At 43.3% G+C, this 24,218-nt stretch overlaps 1 protein-coding gene across 1 annotated transcript; it reads left to right on the top strand.

Annotated features, from left to right (window-relative positions):
- The first annotated feature begins 11,396 nt into the window (after positions 1 to 11,396).
- mafba (MAF bZIP transcription factor Ba) lies at positions 11,397 to 15,199 on the top strand. Its single transcript, XM_014134659.3, has one exon. The coding sequence runs from the start codon at positions 11,873 to 11,875 to the stop codon at positions 13,082 to 13,084; it is 1,212 nt and encodes a 403-aa protein (XP_013990134.2). The 5' UTR covers positions 11,397 to 11,872; the 3' UTR covers positions 13,085 to 15,199.
- Positions 15,200 to 24,218: the final 9,019 nt, after the last annotated feature.

The raw sequence follows: 24,218 nt of genomic DNA, 5'->3' as shown, positions 1-24,218 counted from the left end.
GAATGAAGGGAATCCTCCACCTCTTCTCCTTCTCTCCCCTAACGCAATCATTTCCCTGTTTCCTTTTGACTTTTTCCTGCTTTCGCTCCTCTCTCTGCCCACTCTCCTCCCACTATCACCCACTGTCAACTGCCTGCTCCCCTCCTCTGTCTGTTCCTATCCTTCCCTCCAAACCCACCTACCTTCTATTCCCCCCCTTAACCCAAGTCCCCTCCCGAGACTCCTCACTCGCTTGCCAACCTTCTCTCACCCCCACTACCCTCCTTACCCCCTCAACCCCAACTACCTTTCTCCTCTCCTCTGTCGTCATCCAGTCCCCTCTACCCCATGTCGTTTAAGACAGGTCAGGAATGGAGGGAGCCCTCAGGCCTCTTCTCTCACCCCCCCTCTCTCACCCTCTCACCCTCCCATGCCTTTCCTCCCTCACCCTCCTCCCTATTCTCATCCCTCCTCTGCCCTCCTCCTTGCCTCTCCTCTCTCACTCTCTCTCTCTCTCTCTCTCTCTCTCTTTCACTCTGGCACTGTTTCCCTCCTCACCCCTCCGTCCTCCCCCCTGGCCCTGCCCACACCCCTCTGTCCCGGGTCATTTATCATGGGCCCGTAGTGGAGCCCCCGGGCCTGCAGGCCCCTGTCAGCTTCTGCAATCGCCTCTTTGTGGCTCCCAGCAAACAAGTGTTGGATCAGCAAAAGTCTATTAAAGCCTGGTGGGCCTTTCTCAGCCAATTGGTGCTGGGTCACTGAGCTGCTCTCCTCCCTGCTCTGTGCCTCTTTGTGTTGCTGCCGTGCACTGACACAGATCCCCACAAGATTAATGATTTTTAACAGCCATTTGGGTTGAGATACTTTCTCTCTCAAACATTCGCTCTCTCCTTTTCTCTTGGTTCGGTTTCTCTCTATTGCTCTCCCTTCTTCAAATTTTCTTTCACCCTTTCTCTTTTGCCAATTTTGTGTTCTCCCTCTCTCTCACCCGACTCTTTCCTTCTCTAAATCTTTCTCTCCCTCGATGTTCTAAATCTCTCTCTCTGCACTCTATCTCACCCAACAACTTGTCCATAGAGTGTCCCCCAAGCCCTAATCTACTGTGTTCAGTCATATATCCAACCCCTTTCATCACCAATCTGGTTACACTTCAGAGTCACTTTCAATAATATACCATCATTAAATATGTACATGTTCTAATACTAATTTATTACTAGTATTGCTATCATTAGGAAGCTGTAAGCTCCTTGTTTCCCCTAAATTAAGCATTAACCTACCGGCCACCAAGATTATCACTCGGGCTCCCGAGTGGTGCAGCGGTCTAAGGCACTGCATCTTAGTGCTAGAGGCGTCAGTACAGACCCTGATACAATCCTGGTCTGTATCACAACTGGCTGTGATTGGGATTCCCATAGGGCGGCGCACAATTGGCCCAGCGTAGTCCGGTTTAGGGTTTGGCCGGGGTAGGCCATCATTGTAAAAAATAATTTGCTCTTAACTGACTTCCCTAGTTAAATAAAGGTTAAATAAAAAAAGAAATAAAAATATCATGGGGTGCCTGGGAGTCCTGGGCCCTCCCACAGCTAATAAGGGCACCTCCATAGGTGTTCAAATATTAACGAGGGCATTCATGTACAGTTTAACAATCCAGCCAGGACACCCACTAAAGGCCCTATCCCAAAACAACCCCTAGATTCTAGCCCCTACACCCTAAATACTTATATACAGTTGAAGTCAGAGGTTTACATACACCTTAGCCAAATACATTTAAACTCAGTTTTTCACAATTCCTGACATTTAATCCTAGTAAAAATTCCTTCTCTTAGGTCAGTTAGGATCACCACTTCATTTTAAGAATGTGAAATGTCAGAATAATAGAAGAGAGAATTATTTCTTTCAGCTTTTATTTCTTTCATCAGATCCCCAGTGGGTCAGACGTTTACATACACTCAATTAGTATTTGGTAGCAATGCCTTTAAATTGTTTAACTTGGGTAAAACGTTTCGGGTAACCTTCCACAAGCTTCCAACAAAAGTTGGGAGAATTTTGGCCAATTCCTTCTAACAGAGCTGGTGTAACTGAGTCAGGTTTGTAGGACTTCTTGCTCGCACATGCTTTTTCAGTTCTGCCCACAAATTTTCTATGGGATTGAGGTCAGGGCTTTGTGATGGCCACTCCAATACCTTGACTTTGTTGTCCTTAAGCCATTTTGCCACAAATTTGGAAGTATGCTTAGGGTCATTGTCCATTTGGAAGACCCATTTACAACCAAGCTTTAACTTCCTGACTGATGTCTTGAGATATTGCTTCAATATATCCACATAATTTTCCTGCCTCATGATGCCATCTATTTTGTGAAGTGTACCAACCAGTCCCTCCTGCATCAAAGCACCCCCACAACATGATGCTGCCACCCCCGTGCTTCACGGTTGGGATGGTGTTCTTCGGCTTGCAAGCCTCCCCCTTTTTCCTCCAAACATAGCGATGGTCATTATGGCCAAACAGTTCTATTTTTGTTTCATCAGACCAGAGGACATGTCTCCAAAAAATACAATCTTTGTCCCCACGTGCAGTTGCAAACCATATCCTGGCTTTTTTATGGCGGTTTGGAGCAGTGGCTTCTTCCTTGCTCAGCGGCCTTTCAGGATATGTCGATATAGGACTCGTTTTACTGTGGATATAGATACTTTTGTACCTGTTTCCTCCAGCATCTTCACAAGGTCCTTTACTGTTGTTCTGGGATTGATTTGCACTTTTCGCACCAAAGTACATTCATCTCTAGGAGACAGAAGGTGTCTCCTCCTGAGCGGTATGACAGCTGCGTTGTTCCATGGTGTTTATACTTGCGTACTATTGTTAACGTGGTACCTTCAGGCATTTGGAAATTGCTCCCAAGGATGAACCAGACTTGCGGAGGTCTACAATTCTTTTTCTGAGGTCTTGGCTGATTTCTTTTGATTTTCCCATGATGTCAAGCAAAGAGGCACTGAGTTTGAAGGTAGGCCTTAAAATTCATCCACAGGTACAGCTCCAATTGATTCAAATGATGTCAATTAGCCTATCAGAAGCTTCTAAAGCCATGACATAATTTTCTGGAATTTTCCAAGCTGTTTAAAGGCACAGTCAACATAGTGTATGTAAACTTCTGACCCACTGGAATTGTGAACGTTAATTCTAAGTGAAATAATCTGTCAGTAAACAATTGTTAGAACAATTACTTGTGTCATGCACAAAGTAGATGTCCTAACCGACTTGCCAAAACTATAATTTCTTAACAAGAAATTTGTGGAGCGGTTGAAAAACAAGTTTTAATGACTCCAACCTAAGTGTATGTAAACTTCCGACTTCAACTGTAGATTTGACATGATGTTAAAGTAGTGGATATAGCTGCACCGTGCCCTCTGATAGGCTATAGCTCCACTGTGTCCTCTGATAGGCTATAGCTCCACTGTGTCCTCTGATAGGCTATAGCTCCACTGTGTCCTCTGATAGGCTATAGCTCCACTGTGTCCTCTGATAGGCTATAGCTCCACTGTGTCCTCTGATAGGCTATAGCTCCACTGTGTCCTCTGATAGTCTATAGCTCCACTGTGTCCTCTGATAGGCTATAGCTCCACCGTGTCCTCTGATAGGCTATAGCTGTACCATGTCCTCTGATAGGCTATAGCTCCACCGTGTCCTCTGATAGGCTATAGCTCCACCGTGTCCTCTGATAGGCTATAGCTGTGCCATGTCCTCTGATAGGCTAAAGCTCCCCCATGCCCTCTGATAAGCTATAGCTCCACTGTGTCCTCTGACAGGCTATAGGTGTACCGTGTCTTCTGATAGGCTATAGGTGTACTATGTCCTCTGATAGGTTACAGCTGTACCATGTCCTCTGATAGGCTGTAGGTGTAGTTTTCAGCAAATTGCTTATACCTATCCAATCCTCTCAGATCTACTCAAGTGCCTATGCCAGTTAAAGTATGCTAGCCACTTCCATGTTTGTATTGCAGTACAGTAGCGTTGTAATTACTGCAGGTTAAATGCATGTCCAGGAGTCCTGTGGTCGTGGTTATATGGTCCACCTGGGAGCAGAATCAGCACAACCTGCAGGTCAGCCGTCCATTCTCCCTAACCCTAACCCTGGCCTGACTCTAAATCGACGGCACCACTGCTCCTAATGCCAGACACACTCACACTACTGTACTTATATGTATCCTCCCATTTACCTGACCACAGTACTACCACACCCCTGACCCCTCTCTAAAGCCACAGCACCAATGTTCACAGACAGTGTACTTAAGCATCCGTTCATTCTCTCTAACCGCTATGCGACCACACCCCTGGTCCTGCTGTAAACCCAAAGCACCGTGGTTGTACTGCCACACACACAGTCATACTGCAGGCTACTGTACTTACTGTAAACATGTTGCCATGGATATTTATACTCTTTACTGGATCAGTGTTGTCTGCATATTCAATCAATGAAAACACACAATAGTAGTAATAGTAGTAGTACTACTATATTTAGTATGTAGTATAATTTGGTAGCAGTATAAGTTCTATATTTTCATTACAATGCAAGCATTGTTTCATGCACCACACTTGATCATCTGATTAACTACATGGTTAATAAATAAGCAATGTAAAAGTTAACACAGATTTTCATGGTTATTGCAACAAATAAAGGTTAACATCAGGTTCTATGGATGGGTAAACCACCAATGACATTATTTTCTGACCTCTTCCACAGACATTTGTCCTCCAACTTTGAGGCCCATTGAACTATTTTCTTTAATCTTCACTCAATAAAGTAAACAGATGACGCATTCTTTCCAGAATATTACATGGGGTTGGAAATGTAATATACCCTGTAAGTATGACTCCAGCCCCATGTGCCCACAATTAGCCCGAGACATAAAATACGGAGGATACTCCTCGACAGTGACATTTTAATGTTATATTTCATTTCAGGGAAAGAGATATTTTCATGCCAAGAATAATGGTTGGCTAGGTTCTGCATGTCTAGAAAAAAGGCCGACCACGCAGCGTCTCTAATAGTTGATGGTGTAATGGAACCAAATGGTCTCCTGGCCGACTAGATGGACGGAGACGAGGGGTGCATATGGCTACGATGGATTATGTGCAAATGGATTGCGTTCATTTACTTATACATGATAAATTATGCGAATTAATCAAAATGTTTTGACGAACTGTTAACATGAATCATTTGTTATAGTGATTGGCAACTATAGCCATTTTTGTTATGCTGAGTTATGGGATGTTATAGTGAGTTTAAGCAAAAGTTTATCTGTATATATTGCCTCTCCCAGTAAACAAGATTGGTTGAAAGACAAGTTTTTTTTTACATATTGTGCCTATAGGGATGTAGCTATTAAAGTGATGCCAAAAACTACGGTCATAATTGCCGAATCTAACCAGAGAACGTTTACATCCGCCATGATACTGTAACATGCATATCACCAAAAGGCCTGTTGGAATGGAGCCAGTTCATTTTACATTACGCATTGAAATCCCAATCAAATCTATAATTGCATAACTGTGTAACTTTTTTCTTGGAGGGTCAAACGAGAGCAATATGTCAGGGTATTTTATGTTATTTATCCTTTGTTTTATTTACTGCATATCACTCAACCACATTCCCCATACTTAGAATTGGCCTGCATTACAGCACAAACTGAAATTATTTTGGAGACAAGCAGATTGATGTGGTTAGTATTATTTATTTCATCTCTTTCTCTCTCTCTCTTTCGCTCTCTCTTTGGCTCGCCGTTTCAGTGCCCGCTGAAGTTTTAGTGAAAAGGACAGACACAGGAGTAAAAAAACAAGATTGCGCGACCCCTCCGTGCGCATAACACATAATTATGCTACATTCGTGCAAGGAGTGACATTCTAATTACAAGAAATCTTTGCATACACTTTGATTATCTGACTTTGTCGTGTTGCTCTGTTTTCAACCATAATCCTTTCTCTAGGATAGCCTACACCACAAAGTCCATATATATTCAGATTCAATACAGTTAGGATATACTATTTAGCCATCACCACCTGTCCAACTCTCCGTTTCAATGTGACACACACACACACACACACACACATACACACACACGAATGCAACTCTGCTCTAAGAAATAACCTATATATTCTCCGACCGAGTAGCCTAGACCCTGTCCTTCTTCAGGACAGATACATGACTGCATCAGTGAAACAGACAATAGGAGCACATTTATTGGATAAGCCTACATGTATCTCCATATGTCTTAAAAAGGTGTCGGCCTATTGTTTCATTTACATAAAATGCTAACTTAGTTCTTCCTCTGAGTCAGTCTTTATAAAGGGTAAGCATTTGGTGTTCACTGCTAAATCGATTCCCCTTTTCATATTTATGAGAGGCATTTCCACTTATCTCACCACTTGTTCTGTCTTTAAAGACTTCCCCAGTCAATTATCGCTCTCGGGATGTTAGATACTTTTAGAGGTATAGGCCTGGACACAGCGTAGCCTACATAGAGATGACACGCCTTAATAATACATGTTTTCACTGCAGTTCATCGATTTTCTTCGAGTAAACAAGAATATCTGAGTTACTGTACAAGTATTCAACTCTAAATTAACGACAATCTCATCTCGACGGTAGAGATGTCATAGACTGCATAAAATGTTGTCTTCTTTAAAAATCTACTTTTTTCTCACTTTTTTTGAAAGCTTGTTCAGCTCAAATGACTATATTTTTGTATTTATCATTTTCCTATAGCTTATCAATTGATCTGCCCATGATGGAGTCAGCTGTAGTAACCTGGTCATATTGTGTGGAATGGTTTAGTTTCTATATGGAGAGGTGATTATCAGACGGGATCATTTTGAAACTAATATTGAAAATAATTGACGACTCCCCCTTGTCCAATTCAATATCAGAGCTAAGGTCTCTACCACTGTTTTTATATTTAACAAGTAAAATCGACCATTAAGTGATAAGTAATTAGGCGCGCTCTCGTGAACTGTTATTTGGTTGGGTTTAATAATATAGTCCAAACTTTAACTTGGTTGGGTTGAATAATATAGTCCAAACTTTAACTTGGTTGGGTTGAATAATATAGTCCAAACTTTAACTTGGTTGGGTTGAATAATATAGTCCAAACTTTAGCTGGATTGGGTTGAATAATAATAGTCCAAAATGATGACTATGACTGAACAAAGTAAGCATCGAGATATATAGGCTACAGACAGACTAAACATGCTCCTGCTTTATAGTAGAACCTATTCAACTGACTAAACATACAGGCATATACAATTATTCTACAATTTTAACTATGAAGTAAGCATAAAAGGTTCATTGCATTCGATAAGGGGCTTGGTTAAATCACAGTCGTATAATTTTCGGTCTATGAACTATTTCTCTCTCTTTCTCTCTTTCTCTCTCCTAGTCATATTGTAGAACTCGAGAAGCGCCAGTGAAACTTTGGGCTCTAGAACCCGGGGGTCATTGGTACACCCTAGCGCGCAATGCTCTTGTCCTCGGTCTAGAGCGCTCTCGCGCACTGTGGCTGAGTGCGTTAAAGCCACGGTGACTCGCGAGGCTCTCCGTGCGCAACACACTACAAAGCATCATTATATATCTGCCCCTCTCTCACACGCAAACACACATGCTCTCTCTCTCTCGCTCGCTCGCACGCAAACACACACACACAAACACACACACGTTCTTCTCTCTCTTTCCTGGAATTGATGGATGATCTGTAGGGGATATTTGCGTTAATCATTATACCTGCAAATGGGTCCAGCAAACAACCATACACCATTACCCACTTCATAAAGACGAACCGGTCCGTTTCAAATTTGTAAAAGTTTAGTCAATGGAGAAAAATACAGAAGCCTCTGAAACAGAATCGTTAAAGCCAACAGCTCGAGCCGCTGTTGTTATGCCCAGCCACAAGATCTGCGCGCGCCACGCCATCCTTACCTACATGTGCTGCTGGAATAGAAGCGCTCTGAAGTACTGCAAGCCAATACACATCCAGTTCGCTGGTGGAGACTTGGCTTAGCTGAAGCCGCCACTCCCAACATTATCAAACCGGCAGGCCTCGTGCCCCCTCGCCCTCATAGTAGCAGGTGCCATGGCCTCGTGCCCCTCGCCGTTACCGGAGCAGGTGCCATGACCTCGTGCCCCTCGCCGTTACAGGAGCAGGTGACATGGCCTCGTGTCTCCCGGTGCGAGGTGTGTTGCTGTGGGGAGCGCGTGCCTCCTCACCACTACAGAGTCCGTTGTGCCCTGCACTGTTTAAATGTGAACATTTTAAAGGTGATTTTATTTATTGTTATTCATTCCTAAAATCCGTAGGACGGGAGACTCATTAGAGGCTAAATAAGCAAACATCAACACTTTTTTTCGCTGTCCATAAGCACACGGATCACTTAATAGATCATTAACCAGCGATATGCTGCTGACATGGACGCTTTTTACATCTCGCGTCTCCATTACAGCCATGCTATTACCGAAGGGGGAGAGCCGACGGCGGCCTGCCTGCCTGCTTGGCTATTACGGCAGGCCGGGGTATATTAGAGCGCATTACACGCTAATGGCGCTGCCTTCAGGTCCGAATAAAACCAACAATCTCTCACAGTCTCACTGCAGAATTAGAAACATGGTGTTAAACTTTGTTCGACTCGGCTGGGATAGATAGATAAGAGGCTTTTACGCAGTACAACAGTCAGGTCTACGGGTGTAGTTTTATAGCTCATGATACCGGGTTGGTAGTACTATACCTGTATTATTTGATGCCTCTCCATTGCTTAACTCATTGTACCCTATCGTATGGTCTGGTAGCCTATGCACCGGGCGTTTGGGATAATGCTGTCAGGGTTCGGCACGCGCTCTGCCTCTGGGAGTGTTACAGGGAAAAGTTGTTACAGAAGGACTAACGCTGTCGCCCGCCCAACGCTTCAGCCCTATACACAGTACCTTCACTCAGGCAGTCAGTGCGCTTAAGTGCCTGGTGATCTGCTGATATTAGAAACGTTATAGATTAATATCTTACGTAGGAAGATGGATTAATTGATTGGTTTTCAAATAATGTAACAATCAATATATTTTGATATAAAAACTTTTATTAGAAATGTAATTATGTTATTATAGCCTAAGTGAGTAGTAGCGTAAACAATAATAGCGTTATAGTAATAACCTGCTAATAAAAACAACACATAATAATAATAATAATAATAATAATAATAATAATAATAATAATACACTTAAGGCCAACCATATTCTTAGATTGTGTGTGTGTGTGGGGGGGGGGGGGGGGGGGGGGGGGGAGGAGGTTGAAGTCTCGATCGCTTCTGTCAGAAAGTAGAGTTGCCTATATATTTATCACTGCATAAAACGTCAATTGATGTCTTTCAGCCTTTAGTAGCCTACTCTTATAAAAGCTCGAATTACTTATAGGCCTAACATTGACAATGTGAGAGAACATTCCATCACTTTTTGCTGCTACTCAAGTCAGTCGTGAGTTTATTCGATTTTTATGACATTTTAAAACCAGACAAAATATGGGAACATGTTTCTGTTTTTTTTTTGTAGCCTAATATGGACTGAATCATGCAAATAACCTCTGAATTATCTGAATGGAAAAAATGTGTGAGAAGATTGGAATTTGTCGTTTATTTCAGCATCTTGATACATCGTGAAGAAATGCAGAGTTGAAGTTAATGAAGTATTTAAACAAACAGGTATTGGATGATGTGTGCATGCGGCGCCCGGTCCCCTCCATCTTCAGCCTAATCGATAAGTACTGGCCGGGGCCATGAGCTCAGGCGTGGATATGAGGTGGAAACGGCATAATAATAGAATCGATTCATCAAATTGACTAATTTACAAGTAACTTCCTTCTGCAGGAAATCAAGACATCTCTTAAAATAGATAAAGGCAATTATTCCAATGAAAATAAATGCAAAGGCCCACGATTCACTTTTATATTCCTGAAGGTCTTCTTTCATTTTGTTGTTCCATAACTATTCGTTTTTCCTTAGAATATGTAAAGTGAATGTAGAACTTAATTTTACTTTATAATACGGCTACTAATAACAACTACATACAAAAGTATCTAATAAAGTGTTATGTATCAACAAAATCAATTCCTAAAAGAAAAACGGTTAATCAAATGCATGATTAAATTAGTGTCTAATTGAACGAAAAACCAATATTGCCTAGCGAGGTCTCCGTGCAGCGTCCGTTAGAACCACAGAGAGGCAGTCTTGAGCCTCTTTTCACAGTACCAACTCACCAGTGGTGCTTTTCAAAGCTTCCAATGCTTTGCCTTATACGCGCTACACAATGTTCGAGCCAAGAAAGTACGTTCTGTCTCTCGCTCGGCATCCATGCTGATATTACCATTGGCACGATGTCAGCATGTACTTGTACTCTATAGTCTAACAACATAAGCTTTTCTCAATGTCTTTGAATCCGGGAGGATGTTCTCAAGATTTGGAACTAGGAAGTACGTGCATATCTACATTGGAAAAAACACACACATACAAAGTATATAATAGTCTAGGCCTATGCCAATAGCCTATATCTGGTGCCAATAATTGTGGATTAGATAGAAATATTAATTGAAGGTCAGAAACAAATCGAGTTGACCACAAAACGACAGCATTTACTGATTCAGAATAAACTATGTTGGTAAAGAATAACATTTGGAGATTAAATGACAAAAGAGGTTTTAAGAACAATGTAGGTTATAGTTAGATTTTCAGAATCATGTTCCTCTAGTTGGAAAATTAGAAATATATAGGTTACGTTTCGAAGAGGCAACAGCTCACTTTCCCCCATTGAAAAGTCAAATGAAAAGGCTTGCATGTCTTCAAAATAGGCTACAAAACAACGTCCCAATGCATGTGAATGGTTACTTTGTCATTATTGAATCTTACATTTTACTCCTGGTTTGAAATTATTTAGTTATTTTGTGCCTTTAAAGGGGTTTACACGCTATGCGTGCGTAAAGGTTAAAATATAATACCGTAAAACACTTTTCACCAAAAACATCATCAAGTTTTTATGGATCCTTATGTATGCAGATCACTTTATTCTCTCTGTTCACTCAATGTAAACTGGGAGATAATTGCCGTAGAAGAGGGGAATTATGCCTAAAACGTGGGCTGTTAAACGATAACATGCCATTGGTTCTCCTAAGTGAAGGCATTCAGCTCTTCACTCCCTCTCTACCCTTTCTCACCCCCTCCTTCCTAGCTGTCAGAAAGAGCGTTCCGCTCTCCCTCCTCCCCTCTCCTCCCCTCTCCTCCTACCTCTCTCCTCCTTTATTCTAATCCAGAGAATAAACCGCTCCCTATTGGAGAGAGGCAGGCAAGGGGACCTGCCTTCCAGCCTGACGTCACAGTGCGCTATAAGCATAAAGTGCTGGCAGGCAGTCAGCGCAGTCTGCTGAATACTCGAGAGTGAGTGTGTCAGGAAGGAAAGGAGAGCTCAAATCTCTGCGGTGCAGAGCTGGAAGGCTGCTTCTCCAAGCAAAAAAAACCCAGACTCCATAGTCTCATCTACTTCTTCTTTTCCTGGCGAAAACAAGGACTATACCTTATATCTACAACGTTGACGAGGACAGGACAGGAGCCTGCGTCAACGACAACTCGGTATTATTTTATTATTTTTATTTATGTGTTTATTTTTTAAGTTCATTTGTTCTGAAAGGACTGACGGTTTACTTTTGCACTGAGACAAAATTATTTCTACATCTACTTCTCGTCTGTTGACCAGAGCCAGCTAGCAGAAAGAAGTAGGCTACATGACGAAAATTCCCATGTCGTTTGCAGTGCACTAGTCTCAAAGTTTGTTCCACTTGTTTTTAGTTTTCTACTTTTTTACCTCTCCGAACGGTGTTACATGCAACAGTACACGAGTCTGCAGCATTGGAGCAGTAGGAAAAACTACTGCATGAGACAAGCGAGTGGAGAAGAGACGCTCATTATTAACAAGTCTGTTTTCGCGACGCTGGCAACCACCTTCACCCATCTGCATCAGAGTCGCGGCAGCACCATGAGCGCAGAGCTGAGCATGGGCCCTGAGCTCCCCAACAGCCCTCTGGCTCTGGAATACGTCAACGACTTTGACCTAATGAAGTTCGACGTGAAGAAAGAAGGTCTGGCCGGGCTGGAACGCGCTGGGGTGCGCCAGTGCACTCGGCTCCAGCCCCAGGGCTCTGTGTCCTCCACCCCGATCAGCACACCATGTAGCTCGGTGCCCTCCTCGCCCAGCTTCAGCCCCACAGAGCAGAAGAACCATCTGGAGGAGCTGTACTGGATGCCCAACGGCGGGTATCACCAGCAGATCGATCCACAGACGCTCAGCCTGACCCCGGAGGACGCAGTGGAGGCCCTGATCGGAGCCACGGCCCACGGCCACCCCCCACCCCAGCACGTCCAGCAGCAGCTGCAGCAGGGCGCCTTCGATGGCTACAGAGGGCCTCACCAACACCACAACCATCATGGCCATCCCCAGCAGCACCATCATCCCTATGGGGGAGGCATCCCACACCACCCTGATGACCTTTCTGGACACCCGGGGGGGCTCAGCCACCCCCACACCCAGCACCACCACCACCACCACAGCCAGGACCCAGACAGCCCGTCCCCCGTCTCTCCAGACTCCCACCAAGCCCTCCACCACCACCGCCACCATCACCACCACGGCCACTCGGGCCAGGGGCACCATGGCTCAGGCAACGTGGAGGACCGCTTCTCTGACGACCAGCTGGTGTCCATGTCTGTGAGGGAGCTGAACAGACACCTGCGGGGATTCACCAAGGACGATGTCATCCGCCTCAAGCAGAAGAGGCGGACCCTGAAGAACCGGGGCTACGCACAGTCCTGCCGTTACAAGCGGGTGCAGCAGAAGCACGTGCTGGAGAATGAGAAGACTCATCTGATAGACCAGGTGGAGGCGCTCAAGGCGGAGATCAACCGGCTGGCACGCGAGAGGGACGCCTACAAACTCAAGTGCGAGAAACTGACGGGAACGGGAGCGAATAACGGGATCCGCGAGGCTGGGTCTAGGCCTACTAGTGACAACCCGTCATCCCCAGAGTTTTTCATGTGAGTTGTTATTATAGCTCTATTGACTCACCCCTACCCCACCACCAACTGATGCTGATGAACAAACAATAATAATCAAATACCCCTTCATATTTACTGTACTAATGACAGTCAACAACTATATTCATATTAGAAGAATAATCCATAAAATAATATTCTCATATCTAACCATCTCTCTCGATCCACGTGACAACTGAGATACAAAGAACAAGGTAGAATGTTGGGTCAACGCCGCGCATCTTTGTAGATTAGTTGCTTGTAGTGAATCTACTTTTTTTCATCTTCCTGAGAGAAGAGAGAAGCGGCGGGTGAACTTTCCTCTTTTTAGGCTATACTGCTTTTACTGTGTCTGATAGTGGGATGACCGCCCGACCTGGGCCTACACAACAAACAACGCAGAGAGAAGCGTTTTGAGACTCACATTCGACACTGGGCCTGAAAAAGGAAAAGAGAGTTGCTAAACAAGACTCCACATTATGCAAACTTTACTTCTGTCTACTTACATGTTATGCAACATCTCATTTGTTTATTGCCTGCTTGGTTATATTCGAATATATATTGAAACAAAAATCTGCATTAAAATATTAATCCTGCATGCTGGACATGTACGGTAATAATTTCTATTTTGTACTTTCTTTTTGTTTCTCGTGTATCTTAAGAGCATGTCGTTGATCTGCGCTTCTCCATAGTGTTGTGGGGTTTAGAGGAATAGAATGAGGACAGTAGGCCTTCTGTAGCCTTGTAAATATTACGCAACCGCAAAACTGCACACCAAGATCGAGGAGGCTGGTTTTTAACTTCTTTCTTTCTTTGAGTTGTGTTTTATTCTTTTTTCTTGTTGTTTGATTTTCATTTTGTGGGTATTGATTCAGAAATATGGGCATTTTGCAGTTGCATTTAAAGACAACAAACTTTGTATATTAAGTGCACTTTTTGGATAGCCTAATGATTTTTGTTTTACGTTTTCATTTTGAGTTTTGTACAGACCCCCTTGAAGGAAGACATACTATTATTCTATAATAATAATAATAATAATAAGACAAGATAGATGCAAGCTTAATAATAACCTTATGACACAATGGGATAATAGCGAAGCTGTCAAAACAAGCGCATAGCTAGAATATCAGCAGATGAGTGATGGTCCTTTGCGCACCACATTTACGCACCATGCATAACTTTGTGTTCTACTCCTAGGATGCATATAGGCTATAGTATATATAAAAAAACTGTTATACATGTTATTCCATTTCATTTCCATCTGGTGCTGTAGTCAGCAGAGGTTTTCTTAGCCAGAAATGCCATTATGTTAACTATTGCGTAACCCTAACCCCATTATATAATGTGAAGAACAGGATAGTCACATAATTTCTCAACTTGATTAATGTATTTTATTGGGTGCAGCTGCATCGCATTAACAGTGATATACTATATATTTTGTACTCTTCCTCGGCAATATCAAGCATTTTTTAAAACATGTTCAACAACATTAACCATTTCAGGGGTTTTATGTACAATTAACAAGTATTTAGATTGCGCATGCGTTTCAAAATACGAAGTTTAAATATATTAATGCTATATGTTTTCCTGATTTTTTTTTTTGCTGCCGGTCAGTAAAAAAAAAGGATTCAGGTTGTGCAAAATCTCGAAATGAAAACTGTTGTGTATGTTATGTTATGTTATATGATATTATGTTTTCGTCTGTTGTATTATTATTTGGTGATTCTGGTTCTGCTGGCCAGATGCATATTAACGTTTTTATTTTAATGATTTAAATTAACAAACTGTCAGATCATATTGAATAAGCATGGTGCTTGCATTTAAAAAACTATTGTTGAAAAGTCATGCATTTAACAATCTCTTGGTTTGTTACTGATTCAACTGTGTTGAAATCAAATTGAAACTGCAGCAGCGGGTTGTTGTTTTGTTTTTAATTTCATGTATTTTGCGATGATGATGGGGATCAATTTTCAATCCTGTTTATATAAATAAGATACAAAAAAATATCTTAAATTTGAACTGTTATAGTTCCATTCAGGCTGGTTTCTGTTTCGTCTTATTTTTTGTTGTTGTTGGAAGAAATGGTTTCCTATTTTGCTTATTAAAGTCATTGAAATGGCAATTACCTTTCTCGGACTGTTTATTCTGTACACTCTCTCTCTCCCTTTTCTCCCCGAATTACGTCATGACTAAATTAACAGCAGGTCATGGCGGCAGGTAGGCTGGCGGTTAAGCGCCAGTAACCAAAATGTTGCTGGTTGAAATTCCCGAGCCGACAGGTGAACAATCTGTCGCTGTGCCCTTGAGCAAGGCACTAAATGCTCCTTTAAGTCGCTCTGGATATGAGTGTCTGCTAAATGTAACATGGAGTAATGTAAGCTAATGCGTCATCTCCGTTGCAAGCTACAGGCGGCTCCGATCTTATTCACAGAGCTACACATTTAGCCTACAGTTTCGGAAAAGTATGTTTTTAGGAAGACTGCCTACAGCGTTCTGGTAAATCTTTCCGTCACTAAAACATAGCCCAATTCCTGCCACACCGTTTTGAGCTGAATGAGTCGGCTGTACTAGTCGTAGCCTATAAGCCTACTGAACAGAAATATGTCATGTCCATTATAAGCTAAATACAGTTATGATAGCCTACGTAACGTGGTATAGGTGAAGGCATTTCCCGAGATACAGTAGTTGATATGAAGTCATAACATTGCGTTTATGAACGTGTAGCCTTAATGTGTATGCCTAAAGTCTACATGCACACTGTTGGAAATACAGACCAGTCTCATTTCTTAGTGAAAAAACATGGCCCTATTGGCTATTACTAAAACAAAGCTGCTGCACATGTTACAGAGGCAAAATTAGTGTAGCAGGCCCACTGTGGCCATAGCCTGCTTTACCAGTCTGTGATTGCGTTTTGCAGTCACTGGTAGCAGGCCTGTCGTCAATTCTAGATTAGTCTCTTGATTTGAACACATTGCATGGTAGGAACCCTGGAATTTGACCAAATACTGCGCACGGCAGAAGCCTAACCCTTACTGGGACCACCCGTTCATCTCGCGCTGCAGTGCAACCTAGTCTCAGAGCATCTCGTATTATTCTGTAAGTAAATCCGAAACAATCCATTAAGTATGAATGTTATCTTTGGTATGATTACATAAGTAAGATGGTTACTTAAGACAAATAACTTAAATGTCTAGCAACCCAAAGGTTGTGAGTTCAAATCTCATCAAGGGCAACTTTGCAACTACTTAACATGTTAGCTAACCTTAACCCCTAGCCTAGCTAACATCAGCGAGCTAGCAAATGTTAGCCACCTAGCTAGAATTCGTAACTATCATAGGTTTTGCAAATTTGTAACAAATTGTAAGTTTTTCAAGTTCGTAACACATAATACGAATGGTAATTCATAACATACAGTATCATACAAAATGTGTGATGGACATCCACAAAGTAATAATATATACCATACAAAACGTACATTTCATACTAAATGGAGTCTCTCGGATGTACATACAGAATAATAGGAAATGCTTTGAGACCAACAGACAACAATATGAAATGCTCTGAGACCAGGTTGATCAGGGAGACTCTGGGTGCTGGCCTGTGCTGCTGACTTTTGCAGAAATCCCACCTTGCAGGTGCCCACGGTAAAATAAGATCTTTGACATTGCAACTCTGCACAAACGGAAGGGAAAGAAAATGTAACAATTCAAATCCCCAATTTGTGGGAAATATCATTATGATATTAATACTATAGCCTAAACAAGTTGTCTGTGCTTTTAATTTGTATAGGCCCGTCTATTTCTTATAGGCCTACACAAACTGCATAGCGGATGCTGCATAACAGTGGCAGAGAAAGGTGAATTCCTTTCTATAGTCCTTGTTCTTTCCCCTGTCACAGGGCTGAATACTGCATTTACCAGAGGCATCATGCCCATAAGGGGCACAGGGGCATGTGCCCTCTCAGATTTGTCCTGTTTAAAAAAATATATATATATATATTGTTGCAGTTGTTGTTGTTTCTCAGTAATACTACCAGCCACCTAGCAATTCTATGAAACTAGCACAGATAGGTTCCCAATCTCCCAACCTCATAACTGGCTGCCAAGAAGCCATTTCAGGCTATCAATCAAGTTAGAGTAGCTAGCTTGTCTAACTACAGGTAACTTCCAAAATAAAGGAAACATAAATTGTAGGGCGTTGGGCCACCACGAGCCAGAACAACTTCAATGCCGCTTGGCATAGATTCTACAAGTGTCTGGAACTCTATTGGAGGGATGCGACACCATTCTTCAACAAGAAATTCCATAATTTGGTGTTTTGTTGATGGTCGTGGAAAATGCAGTCTCAGGCGCCGCTCCAGAATCTTCCATAAGGGTTCAATTGGGTTGAGATCTGGTGACTGAGACCGCCATGGCACATGGCTTATATCATTTAAATTCTCCTCAAACCAATCAGTGACCTCTCGTGCCATGTGGATGGGGGCATTGTCATCCTACGGGGGCATAGCCATGGTAGCCCAAATAATGGCCTGCCCAGCATTTTGATACATGACCCTAAGTATGACAGGATGTTAATTGCGTAATTAACTCAGGAACCATGTGTGGAAGCACCTGCTTTCAATATACTTTGTATCCCTCATTTACTCAAGTGTTTCCATTATTTTGGCATTTACCTGTACCTTAGCTGGCATGCATCACCGCCTGGTATGGCAACTGCTTGGCCTCTGACTACAAGGCACTACACAGGGTAGTGTGTACGGTCCAGTACATCACTGGGGCCAAGCTTCCTGCCATCCAGGACCTCAATACCAGGAGGTGTCAGAGAAGGCCCTAAAAATTGACAAAGACTCCAGCCACCCTAGTCATATACTGTTCTCTCTGCTACCGCACGGCAAGCGGTATCGGAGCGCCAAGTCCAGGTCTAAAAGGCTTCTTAACAGCTTCTACCCCCATGACATAAGACTCCTGAACAGCTAACCAAATGGCAACCTGGATTATTTGCATTGACCCCTCCCCTCCCCCCGTTACTGTTATTTTATTGTTAATATTGTTTTCATATATTTTTTTAATTTTTTTTTTTTAAATGTATTGTTTACTTCAGTTTATTTAGTAAATACTTTCTTAACACTTGTATTTGGCGCATGTGACAAATAACATTTTGTTTGATTTGATTTGATGCTTGCTGGCAAGGTTGGTAGAATTTAGGAAAGCAAGCAATAACTACATGTACTGAATAAGATTCGCAATCCTTCCAATCTTTAAGACAGATTTTAGTAGAAAAGCATATTAAGTTTCTTTAAAAAAAGAAACACCATTCAGGGTACAGACAGCTCAAGAGGTAGGCTTAGATATGCAGAAAAATAGACAGATTTTTTTCATAGAATTAAGCACACTGATTATGGCTCTAGATTTTCAAGAAAAACCTGTCTCAGGTGAAAAATGTTAAATTCTCCAACTTCCGGACCACCCTCCAGCCATCCTCACGTACTTTGTGCCCCCTCAGATTTTTGGGGTGCATGACGCCCTTGCATTCACCTAAAGTTACCTCTGTGTTCCTAAATGTAGGTGGATGGATTGAGCATGAATTCAACTTAACTGTTGAACTTCTTTCTTAATCATTTTTCTTGATAATTGGTGTGTGTGAAGATATTTCAATTTTGAAATTCACACTTTAAAATAATACATTTAGAATACAAATCCTGTTTCAATTGTAAACTGCTGATATTATTGCTTCCAAGGTGGATGAGATAGCTGCTTGTTGGGGATAGACAGCACTGTGTCTTTACAGAGAATGAATAGTCATCCAGACATACAGTATACAGTATCTATCAGCTCTTTTTATAAAACACATACAAAAATAAACAAAAATATAAAACAGTACATCAAATATGTGGTACTTTCATTTTAAGACATCCCTCAATCCCTTCATCCTTCCATTCCTCCATCCAGATGGATGGACAGCATAAGCAGAGAAGAAGGAGAGGGGAGTATGTGTTGATCTGGGACTGGGTTTAGAGTTTCTGGTGTCAGAACATTATCTGTCCCGTGTCTGCACATTCTCAAGGACATTACCGCCAGGCGGGGAATCCACCAATCAGAGCCCAGGGAATCTCAGTCTTGTTTACATTTTCTGTGTGTTTGAGAGAAGAGAGAGGACAGGAGACAGGCAGCCAACACTACTGTACTGGACTCAACTACCAACACTACTGTACTGGACTCAACTACCAACACTACCGTACTGGACTCAACTTCCAACACTACTGTACTGGACTCAACTACCAACACTACTGCACTGGACTCAACTACCAACACTACTGTACTGGACTCAACTCCCAACACTACTGCACTGGACTCAACTACCAACACTACTGCACTGGACTCAACTACCAACACTACTGCACTGGACTCAACTACCAACACTACTGTACTGGACTCAACTACCAACACTACTGCACTGGACTCAACTACCAACACTACTGTACTGGACTCAACTACCAACACTACTGCACTGCACTCAACTACCAACACTACTGCACTGGACTCAACTACCAACACTACTGCACTGGACTCAACTACCAACACTACTGTACTGGACTCAACTACCAACACTACTGCATTGGACTCAACTACCAACACTACTGCACTGGACTCAACTACCAACACTACTGTACTGGACTCAACTACCAACACTACTGTACTGGACTCAACTACCAACACTACTGTACTGGACTCAACTCCCAACACTACTGCACTGGACTCAACTACCAACACTACTGTACTGGACTCAACTCCCAACACTACTGCACTGGACTCAACTACCAACACTACTGTACTGGACTCAACTACCAACACTACTGCATTGGACTCAACTACCAACACTACTGCACTGCACTCAACTACCAACACTACTGTACTGGACTCAACTACCAACACTACTGCACTGGACTCAACTACCAACACTACTGTACTGGACTCAACTACCAACACTACTGTACTGGACTCAACTACAGACATATACGGTGTAGGAGTAGGCCTACTGTATTAAAATAGTAATATTCCTGTTCTTAATGTAATTATTCTCTCTACCGTTCTGTTCTGTAGGAATGTGGTGTCAACTCTGTTACAGACCGTTGTAGAGTAGGCGTGTGTGTGTGTGTGTGTGTGTGTGTGTGTGTGTGTGTGTGTGTGTGTGTGTGTGTGTGTGTGTGTGTGTGTGTGTGTGTGTGTGTGTGCGTGTGCGTGTGTGTGTGTGTGTGTGTGTGGACTCGGGGATAGCACACCAACAAGCTCTCATAGTCTCACTTCAGAATCAGACTTTAGTCCAGAAATGTCTAATTTCAGAGGTTAAGTTTAGGGATTAATTACGAATGGTTAAATTAAGGGTGAAGGTTTTGGATAGTGCCTGGCACTTGGATTGAAAACAAGACCCTCAGAGCTGGAGCTCACAGCATTACACCCATCCATCAATCCCATCCACAACACCTTAGCAAAATCCAAAGATATTTGATGGTAATACCACTCACCGTTGCCCCTACTGGCCGGTTTTGAAGTAATATCCTGACGTCCAAATTCACAGTGGATCTTGATCAACCTGGTTGAGCACACAGGCCTAGGCTACAGTACACTCTATACAGGCAGGTCATGAAAAGAGGAAGAAATAAGAGGCCCTATGTGGCAAAACACACAACCTTGGATTCAATTATTTTAACATCATGTACTTTGTTGTCCTTTTTTAATGATCAACTTAGTCTTGCATATAAACAAATTAAGGATACAACACATTTGTATGTGGACCTGAGAAATTAGTATATTGAGCATGAATTCAACTTAACTGTTGAACTTCTTTCTTAATCATTTTTCTTGATTATTGGTGTGTGTGTGAAGATATTTCAATTTTGAAATTCACCCTTTAAAATAATACATTTAGAATACAAATCCTGTTTCAATTATAAACTGCTGATATTATTGCTTCCATTTGCACATTAACAACATTTGAAAAACACTTCTACTGTATATCTACAGTATATGCTTGGAATATAGCTGAACAATTGAGTGCTCTCATTTTATTTCCTTGAAATATTCTCCCTCAGAAATACAAAAGGTTATGAATTCTTTAATAAAAAACCACATAATGTTCTTCAGTAATAATATCTCCCCCTACCTGGAACCTGTTTCAATATGAATGCATTGCTGTGCCACCTTATAAAGTGTGTACAAATGTATCCAATGTTTTCAATAGGTTATTCATGATTACATTTCCAATTGCATGAAATGTGTAAATCAATAGGTGAGAAAGGATTGAATGGTATATGTGTTCACTAATCATAAGTGATCATATTTGTTTGATCGTGCTTTTAAAACCTTTATTGATTTTGTTTATCGGTTTAGATGCATGCATATTTGCAACCTTGGCATTACTGAACACACACACACACACACACACACACACACACACACACACACACACACACACACACACACACACACACACACACACACACACACACACACACACACACACACACACACACACACACACACACACACACACACACACACACACACACACACACACACACACACACACACATATGCATGCACATACACACTCCCTCTTCCACTCTCTCTTTCACTCACTCTCTTTCACTCACTCTCTCTCTCTCTCTCTCTCTCTCTCTAACTCTTCCTCTCTAACTCTTCCTCTCTCTCTCTTCCTCTCTCTCTCTTCCTCTCTCTCTCTTCCTCTCTCTCTCTTCCTCTCTCTCTCTTCCTCTCTCTCTGGCCCTATGCTTCAGGAGCAGCCTTCCACATACTGAACCGTAGTGGTTGCGTGGGCATGTGGAGTAAAGAGGGACGGGGAGATGAAAAGGGAGAGAGAGAAATAATAGACAAGTGAGGAGAAATGAATATGAGAAGGGCATAGAGAAACTAAAAAATAGGAGGGAATAGGTGGATGAGAGAGGATGTAAAGGAAGTGGCATTACCATAGAGAGGAGGAGAGGAAACATAAAGAGGCGAGACAAGTGAAAAAAAGAGAGAAAAGGGAGAGATGAGAGAAAAGAGAGGGAGAGAAGAGGTGATAAAAGAGAGAGATAGGGAAAGGGAGAGAGAGAGAGGCTAGCTAGAGGAAGCGGGAAGCCCAGCTCAGCAGAAGGAAGGAAGGAAGAGCCAAGGACACAGTGACCAGGCGTACTGTAATGATTTTAGTCTCCGATCACACATTCACACCCCCCACTGAGATCCTATCTGAATGCAGCATCCACACACACAGCTCCTAGTTTGGCCCGCTGCTATCAGCACTGAATACCAGGCTCAGTTCCCACAACAAACTCCTCCATGCAGTTACAGGTCACAGTTCCTTAGAACAGAGTTCTCAGCCCTATGTGCCTGGGTCTTAAACCTTAGCCCCAGCCTCAGCCTGATACCCCAGCCTAGGGTTGCAAAATTCCGGGAACTTTCAATAAATTCCCTGGTTTTCCTAAAATCTCAGTTGGAGGATTCACGGAATCAGGAGGGACTACGCCGGAAATCCAGAAGCCTCCAACCAGGATTTCTAGAAAACCAGGTTATTTTTGACAGTTTATGGAATTTTGCAACCCTACCCCAGCCTCATGCCTATACCCCAGCCCTAAATTCCTGCTTAATACCTCAATCCCAGATACATCCCCATTTTAGTACTCTAGCACCAAACCTGTACCCTAGCCCCATAACTCAGATGCAGCACTATACCCTAGACCCAGCCAAGAGTGCAGCATGCCAACCATCGTAAGGCATTATACCAGAGTTGCTTATATGCTCAGGAGCTCCTGAATTCATTAGACTCTCCTAGCTTTACTCCAAGCACGTTAATGTTGCTATTTAGTCATTATTAAGGCATTCAATGACTTGTTGGTTGGGGTTTATTTACCAATGGGCTCTGTTCTAGTGTCTTTGATGAACCTGTATCATTGCTCAGTGTTTCATCTACACAATGTATTTTTTTTTTTGAAAGTGTAATGTGGTTTTCACATGTCAGGACTGTTTTAATGTGATTGAATTAGTAGTTGCATGGTATGGGTCATCTGTCTCCAGCTCCGTGTCCAGCTCCGTCTCCTGCTCCGTCTCCAGCTCCGTGTCTAGCTCCGTCTCCAGCTCCGTCTCCAGCTCCGTCTCCAGCTCCGTGTCCAGCTCCGTCTCCTGCTCCGTCTCCAGCTCCGTGTCTAGCTCCGTCTCCAGCTCCGTCTCCAGCTCCGTCTCCAGCTCCGTGTCCAGCTCCGTGTCCAGCTCCGTCTCCAGCTCCGTGTCTAGCTCCGTGTCCAGCTCTGTCTCCAGCTCCGTTTCCAGCTCTGTCTCCAGCTCCGTGTCCAGCTCTGTCTCCAGCTCCGTTTCCAGCTCCGTGTCTAGCTCCGTCTCCAGCTCCGTCTGAGGCTCCGTCTCCAGCTCCGTGTCCAGCTCCGTCTCCAGCTCTGTCTCCAGCTCCGTGTCTAGCTCCATGTCCAGCTCCGTCTCCAGCTCTGTCTCCAGCTCCGTGTCTAGCTCCATGTCCAGCTCCCTCTCCAGCTCCGTCTCCAGCTCCGTGTCCAGCTCCGTCTCCAGCTCTGTCTCCAGCTCCGTGTCTAGCTCCATGTCCAGCTCCGTCTCCAGCTCCGTGTCCAGCTCCGTCTCCAGTTCCGTCTCCAGCTCCGTCTCCAGCTCCGTCTCCAGCTCCGTGTCCAGGTCTGTCTCCAGCTCCGTGTCCAGCTCCGTCTCCAGCTCCGTGTCTAGCTCCGTGTCCAGCTCCGTCTCCAGCTCTGTCTCCAGCTCCGTTTCCAGCTCTGTCTCCAGCTCCGTGTCCAGCTCTGTCTCCAGCTCCGTCTCCAGCTCCGTGTCTAGCTCCGTCTCCAGCTCCGTCTCCAGCTCCGTGTCCAGCTCTGTCTCCAGCTCCGTTTCCAGCTCTGTCTCCAGCTCCGTGTCCAGCTCTGTCTCCAGCTCCGTGTCCAGCTCTGTCTCCAGCTCCGTGTCCAGCTCTGTCTCCAGCTCCGTTTCCAGCTCTGTCTCCAGCTCCGTGTCCAGCTCTGTCTCCAGCTCCGTCTCCAGCTCCGTGTCTAGCTCCGTCTCCAGCTCCGTCTCCAGCTCCGTGTCCAGCTCTGTCTCCAGCTCCGTTTCCAGCTCTGTCTCCAGCTC

This window comes from Salmo salar, chromosome 13, assembly GCF_965601325.2.
Source record: "Salmo salar chromosome 13, fSalSal1, whole genome shotgun sequence".
Taxonomy (NCBI): domain Eukaryota; kingdom Metazoa; phylum Chordata; class Actinopteri; order Salmoniformes; family Salmonidae; genus Salmo; species Salmo salar.
The sequence above is the reverse complement of the archived record's forward strand: the minus strand, read 5'-3'. Positions and strand labels throughout refer to the sequence as shown.